This window comes from Merops nubicus, unplaced genomic scaffold, assembly GCF_000691845.1.
Source record: "Merops nubicus isolate BGI_N331 unplaced genomic scaffold, ASM69184v1 scaffold27719, whole genome shotgun sequence".
NCBI classification, from domain to species: domain Eukaryota; kingdom Metazoa; phylum Chordata; class Aves; order Coraciiformes; family Meropidae; genus Merops; species Merops nubicus.
This window is the reverse complement of record NW_008632089.1, coordinates 1-7743: the sequence shown is the minus strand read 5'-3', so window position 1 is coordinate 7743 and position 7743 is coordinate 1. Positions and strand designations below refer to the sequence as shown.

Genomic DNA, 7743 nt, shown 5'->3' with positions numbered 1-7743 from the left:
AAAAAAAATAAAGAGAAGAAAAAAGAACCAAAACCTTCTCAACTTGTCTGTCAGCTCTAAAACCTCCTTAAAATGAATTAAAAAGAAGATGTAATTAGGGAAAACTGGAAAGTATAACATTAATGTCTATATAAAACAGGTATGGAAGGACAGCCTGCCTACACCATCTGAAAGCTGTGAATACACTAATCTAACACCTCCTGCTTTCTAGCTCTGCACAGAGCCAGGATCTGATCAGCATTACGTGGGTTTTCAGAGAGGCTGCTCAGCACAGACCCCTCTCCTCTCATTGCACTCCTTAGCCCAAGCGCTGGCTTCTGATAAAGGATGAGCCCTCCAGTGGCTGGACCTGCCCTGCCTTGAATGTCTCAGTGTTGTGCAGTTTGGTTTGCCTGGAGGAGTTTGCTCTTTGTCCTGGCTGTGGTGAGGAGCTGAGATGGCCAGTCAGTCACATGCAGAGTAGCTCAGATCTCAAAGCATTTTAGAGAGTTTGTAAAGTTTTCATGTCTTTCACAAGACTCATGCTTCAAATTAGCGATTACTGATTATAAGAGTATATAACTTGTACATTTACATGTAGCAGAACTGTACACACGTCTCTGTAATTAGCCATAGACACCCAGAATTACAGATGTAACTGTGCATTAAACGGAGGACACGGCTGTGATCGAATCTTGCATTCACAATTGCATTCCTTCTTGCTTAGATTTCAGAGCCTGTTGTCCAGATGGGCTTTGTTGGGCACCTAATTAGTAGTTAATCAAAAGCTCCTGCTGTGAACTGCTTCACAGCCTTCCTGGCATCCTAGCTGCTTGGTACTCGTGCCTTGACTACACAGAGATGAAGGCACAGCAGCTGAAGAAGATGCTTTATCTATTAATCTAATATAACTAAAGCAGCTTCCAAAATAAAATCACCTCAGGATGGATTGGTTATCTGACTTCTGTGTACTAAGAGCAAAATTAGTCTTGAAATGTGTAAGTAGAAATACAGTCATGCTTTAATGACGATGATAGATAGCATAATATACTCTGAGAGTAACTCACTGTTTTCTCTCCTTTCCAGATTTTGGCAATCATTTCCATCATGTTTATTGTACTCTCTACAATTGCCTTGTCCCTTAACACACTTCCTGAACTACAAGGCACGGATGAATTTGGGCAGACCACAGATAATCCTCAGCTTGCCCATGTGGAAGCGGTGTGCATTGCATGGTTTACAATGGAATACCTCTTGCGGTTCCTATCCTCGCCTAAGAAATGGAAGTTTTTCAAAGGCCCACTGAACGCTATTGATTTGCTAGCTATCTTACCATACTACGTCACTATCTTCCTCACAGAATCCAATAAAAGTGTACTTCAGTTCCAAAACGTACGACGAGTGGTCCAAATATTTCGGATTATGAGGATACTCCGGATTCTAAAGCTCGCCCGGCACTCAACGGGTTTACAGTCCTTGGGGTTTACACTGAGGAGGAGTTACAATGAGCTTGGATTACTCATCTTGTTTTTGGCCATGGGCATTATGATCTTTTCCAGTTTAGTGTTTTTTGCAGAAAAGGATGAGGATGATACAAAATTCAAGAGCATCCCAGCTTCTTTCTGGTGGGCAACGATCACCATGACAACAGTAGGCTATGGAGACATCTACCCCAAAACACTTTTAGGTAAAATAGTAGGAGGACTGTGCTGCATTGCTGGAGTGCTGGTGATTGCTCTTCCCATCCCAATTATTGTCAATAACTTCTCCGAGTTCTACAAAGAGCAGAAGAGGCAGGAGAAAGCCATTAAGCGCAGGGAAGCTCTTGAAAGAGCAAAAAGGAACGGCAGTATTGTTTCCATGAACATGAAGGATGCGTTTGCCCGTAGCATAGAACTCATGGATATCGTGGTTGAAAAGAATGGAGAAAGTATAGCCAAAAAGGATAAAGTTCAGGACAATCATTTATCTCCCAGCAAATGGAAATGGACCAAGAGAACACTCTCTGAAACTAGCTCTAGTAAATCTTTTGAAACTAAGGAACAAGGATCTCCAGAAAAAGCCAGGTCATCATCAAGTCCCCAGCACCTGAACGTCCAACAGCTAGAGGACATGTATAACAAAATGGCAAAGACTCAGTCCCAGCCCAACCTTAACACTAAAGAGTCGAGTCAACCTGGAAAGCAAAAGGAGGAGCTCGAAATGGAAACCCTTCCTGGCCCTATGGTGCCCTTGCTGACGACTCGCACTGATGGGATCATTGACATGAGGAGCATGTCCAGCATTGACAGCTTCATAAGCTGCGCTGCCGAGTTCCCCGACTCCGGGAGGTTTTCCCACAGCCCGCTCTCTACCCTTCCCTGCAAAGGTGTCATTAACGTGATCCAGGAGCAGAGCAGGCCAGAGGCAAGCGGTGCCAGGTTTGTGGAAATGAACACAAGCTCTGAAGGCAGCCACCGTTCTGGTTTTTTCGTAGAAAGTCCCAAAAGCTCGATAAAGGCCAGTAACCCTTTAAAACTAAGATCTCTGAAAGTCAACTTCATGGAAGAGGACACCAGCACATTAGTACCTGCATCCAATGTACTGAGAATATATGCAGACCCGCTCAAGACCCGGGGAGCTGCTGCTGCTGGCACAGATGCCTCCTTACTCTCTGACAGATCTCTCATGAGCCCAGAAACCTCCATCTACACAACTGCAAGTGCAAGAACACCCCCAAAGTCACCAGAGACACAGACAGCCATAGCTTTCAACTTCCACGATGCTGGTATACACAAATATATAGATGCTGACACTGATGATGAAGGTCAGCTAGTTTATGATTCAAGTCCTCCCGGAAATGTGAGTCCCAAGTACAATGTTACAAACAGTGGCTATTTAAAGCAAAAAGACAATGTTTATAGAACAGAGAAGAACCACCTAGAAGCTGCTGCTTTACCCACCTCCCCTAAGCTGATAGGGCAAAACTGCATTTACTCTATGGAAGGTATCACCGGAAGAACCCAGGGCAATCAGGAGAGTGTCAGACTAGAAAATCACATTTCCCCAGAAGTCCATGTATTACCAGGCAGCGGAGGACATGCTAACACACATGATCAAAGCATCTGAGATGGGCTCCAAAAGAACTTGCTGAAAGTTTAAAGGAATGTCTTTACAGTCAACACAATAAAAAGAGCTTCTGCATGGCATGAACTTGGCTGAAACAAGCCACCTGTTTCTAAAAGTCTGGGGGAGGTCCAGTGTGGGTTTGTGAAAATGTCCTTCTCTGAAACAACTGTAAAGACATTGCCCACATCAGTCAGAAATAAGGATTGCAAATCATGATCACACATTGATCTCCTTTCATGTTGTCCAGTGAAGCCAACGTGACCAAATATCCATCCATTCCCCTTGAACGCTAGAGCTCCTTTTGGAAATCTTAATATCTGATTTGCATTAGTTCCATAAAGGATGCCAGGCAGCCAGATTTGAACTCTGGAATAAATTGCTGGGGTTGGTATAAAGTGATCTAAAATACAATGCTCACTGCTTCAGGGCAGCTGTTCCCCATCTGCAGCTTTCTCTGACGGATATTAAGTCTCAAGGTAACAGGGAACACTTGCATTATTGTAAAATCCAAGCGAAAACCATTTAAAACAAATAACAGTCGAGGGAAACCAATTATTAAAATGCTCTCTGTGTGTGTTTAACAATGAGATATCCTGTAGGACCTGACGCTTTCTGTTGAAATATCAGCAGGGTGAGTTGCACCACTTGTATCTAATTCCAAACATCCCCTAGAACGTAGTGAAACTTGCACTTACCCTCTGCTAAAAACGGAAACCTGCCCCAGGGCCAGCGGCGTGACCCTCAGGGGACCCACGGCCCCCGCGAGGGAGGTGTGAAGGAGCCATGCAGAAGCAGGACTCTGCGGAGGCCCCGCAGCCAGGCCCCTTCCCAGCGCCGGCGAGCGCAGGGCTGGAGGGAGAGCTCGGCTCTCACCCTGCCCCTCCGTGGAAGGGAGGTGCTCGCTGCCCTGCCCCGGGAGGGCTCCCTGGGCCTCCCCTTCCCACCCGGGGAAGGGCCAAAGCCTCGCCCTTGGCGCTGGAGAGGAACCGGTCGGGCTGAAGCTTTTTGCGCCCGAGCGGCGCGGTGAAAGATATGCAAGTGTTACATAAATATGCAAAAAAGAGGGATTCGTTAGCGACCCGCCACGGGCCTGGCTGTGCTCTCTCTCGTGAGGAGGTCAGGCAGCAGAGGCTCCTGCAGAGCTGCCCATCAGCAGCTGCGAGAGACAGGAGAATCAGGCCTCATGTTTTAGTAACATCCGGTCATTTTTAAATGAAATGAGAAAAAAAAAAAAAAAAAAAAGGAAAAAAAAATAAAAAGATCTGACCATTTTAAATGAACAGAACTAGCAGCCACCAGCCTAGGTTTTTAAAATATTATTGTTTCAATAAAGTTATGTCAAATTGTGTAGGAAATAATTTGTCTTTGGTTTTTAATCTCGGGGGGGAAAAGCACTTTACGTTGACTTTTTGTTGTTGTTGTTGTGATGCTGGAGTAGGATAGCAGAGTGTAACAATCAAGCACTTTAAACAAGCACTATTTTAATTTGTGCCTCCTGTCGTGACCGTGATTTGTTACACACCTGTAGCAAGTCACAACCTGTCCTGTGATAACTGTGATAGTAACCTTTTATGTTGTTCTCTGTTTCTACTGTAAAACTCAATTGTAAATAACTGTCAATGAGCGTTTCCTGACCTATTTCTGAGTACCTGCTGGGGCACGTAACGATCTGCAGGGAGCAGGTCCGGGGACGAGCTGAGACACGGGACGTGGGAGCGGAGGCGCACAGGTGGGAGGAAGACCCCGAGCCACTCGAGTCTGCTGCGTTTTATCCTTCCTATTGTGAAAAAACAGCCGTTGGTTAGTCCTGAATGTAAATGTCTGTCCGTCCAAGCTGTACAGTACTCCTGTCTGTAATCCGTAATAGTGAATGCAGCATGTACGGACAAAAGCAATAAGCACATATATGTTTTAGGAACTATTATGGGTTACGATGATAGCTTTGTTAGGTCTCTCCTTGGCACAAAACTGTACACGCGTTGAAGTTAACTCTGCTCTGCTCAGCTGACCCCATCCCCGGGCGGTGGGATGCAGCCCCAGGGACCCCCTCAGAAGTTGCCCTTGCATCCCAGCAGGGCGAGACCCTGAGGGAGGCGTGAGTAAGACCCAAGCCACCACCTCACGAGTTAGCCCACCAGTAGTGACAGAGACCTCGTGCCACGCAGAGAGTGACGCGGGAGGTACTCGAAACGAGTTCATGGCACCTACGCGCACGAAATATACTCTCCAGAGCACTTCCACAGGGCCAGCTCCTGAGGTTCGTCAGCTTTTACTCTGCCTTCCCTCAGCCAAACCACCGGTCCTCTGAGTGGGCGCTTTGCCTGGTGAAGGACTTTAGGATTTGGCCATAGTAAATACAAGTGTACTTAGAGGAACCGATGTATTGCTGAGATACTAGTTAAGATTGAGTCGCCACAAAAAAATAAAGTGACTTTCCAGCAGATAAGCTTTAAATACTGATTTATTCTCTGGCTTTCCAAGGCCATAAAGCGGCAACGAGAAATCTTAAAGAGAACAGTCTTAACATAATCTCTATGTTTCAGTGATCATTCATGTCTGCCATCAGCACAAATGTAAAAAGAAGAAAAATCAGGGAAAATTTTTTTGATAAAGTAAGTAATAGTGATTTCCAAGTTAAATATTTTTAGAGCTGATGCTTTCATGTGGAAAAAAAAGTCATATTTTACATATCACGGAAGTGAACGTATTTAAATATAGCCATATAGTGTAGTATTTACCACACTCTCATCCAAATTGATTTATTTGGTTTATAGATGGCACTGACAAAAGTGTATAGATCAACAGTTCTATTATTTTTTAACTGATAATCAACTGGTGCAACTCTCCTTGTAACCAAAGGCCCTCTGTCTGCCTTGTGTGATCACTCATGACACACACCTTATATCATCTATTTAGTCCTACCTTTAAAGTAGCATTTTATTGAGTCACTTTTGAAAGCCAAGTTCAAAAGTATCATTAAAAATCTACCTTTTAAGTCTGAATAGCCAAAGTCCTATAGATTTCTTATAGAAAGCAAATAATTTTAAATTGAGCATATAATATGCTTGAAGAGCATTTCTTTCTTATTTGTGTATGAAGATGTAGCTCTCATTTTGTGCCCAGTTAAAAAGGAACTATGTTTAATTTATTTTAATGAAATAAAGTCTGAATATGAAGTATGTATCTATATATGTGTGTGTGTGCATAATACACATATATATAATGTAAGCACTGGGAAATCTACTCAAACCTAAAGTTATGGTGGACTAAATCTGTATTCATTACAAAAGGAAAGGCAGTGTTTTGAAAACATAATGCTCACCGAATCCTATAGACACTAGAAAGACAATTTCATTTTATAGTTTGTTTGATACATGTTTCCCAAAGCTCATAACAGTTGGGGAAAATACGCAATATCCCTTGCGTTGAGCAAAAGCATGCAGTTTAATCACTGATATTAGGCATTCAGGTCTGCAAATTAATTGTGCATCATGGATCAAGCAAGCTGATGGAGTTTCACCTGCTGCTGCAGAAGACAGCATATCTGAAAGGACGTGTGATGTCTGAGCTTGCTTGTATCTTACACCATAAACATAGGTTTTAATACATATATATTATATATATGCATGGAAGGAATGGGTGCAGTTTTCTTGACGAGGAGGCAAAGATCCTTTGAGTTTTAGTCTTGATGAGAGGAAAACAGCTGTCACATTGCAGTAGATTTCTCAGTGCCTTTTCTTAGAAACTTCACCTAAGCACACTTACAGAAAAACAAAACAAACAAAAAAGAAACAAAACAGTCTCCTGTGAAATCCACATTTTTCTGAAAGGTTTGAGAGTCAATAAAGGTAGAAGAAAGGAAAAAGAAAGGGAAAAAAAAAAAGAGAGATGAAAAGAAAAGCTATGGAACGCACATCCCCTTCCTGAACATGCCGTGTGTCTAACGCCAGGGAATGTCTGTCTGTGCAGACGCAGAAACGCACCCGAGGCGGTCGGTTCCTTCGGCAACTATGGCTGTGATAAACTGTAGCCTTTTCTTCCCTTGCAGCTAATACGATACACATTTCTAAGGAAAACAGTATTCTCTTCTGTAAAATTGTAATGTATTGTTAATATTTGTACCTATTGTATATTTATGTCTTGACAGAATTATGACTGGTACAGTTTATAGGAAATAACAAGGGTATTTAAAACTCATCGCAAAGACAAGGTTTCTAAAGCCAAGTTCTCTCTCTGTCCGTAAGCTCCACATAACATGACCTCCAATAGTTTTTAACACTTCCTTTCAAAGTGAACAGTAGAATTACTGAGTAAAGTAGCCAAGCGATGGAGACCGTGTGGCACTGGTGCCCTCCAGTGCAGCTCAGTTTGGGGCGAGATGGGCAGGTGGACTGCCCCAGCCCAGGCTACCTCCAACTTCTTCATGTTTGGTCAGTCACTTCAGTGTTACGTTAGGTTGCTTTAGGCTCACCCACTTGGGGAGAATATGGCTTTAAATAGTTCTTGGATAAAGTACAGATGTTCTAGTTACCTCTGTACCTCCTGTTTGCCATTGTGTTGGCTTTATAAGTACCTGATGTATGGAAAAGTCATGTGACTTTCATGCATTCCAGAGCAGTCTATTTTTCTGTTCAGATTTAAAAAAAAAAAAAAAAA

At 43.2% G+C, this 7743-nt stretch overlaps 1 protein-coding gene across 1 annotated transcript; it reads left to right on the top strand.

The window, feature by feature from the left end:
• Positions 1-1065: 1065 nt before the first annotated feature.
• On the top strand, positions 1066-3087 carry KCNB1 (potassium voltage-gated channel, Shab-related subfamily, member 1; the record flags this gene model as incomplete). Its single annotated transcript, XM_008947833.1, has 1 exon — positions 1066-3087. A coding segment is annotated over one exon (2022 nt), but the record flags the coding sequence as incomplete, so codon positions are not given.
• Positions 3088-7743: the final 4656 nt, after the last annotated feature.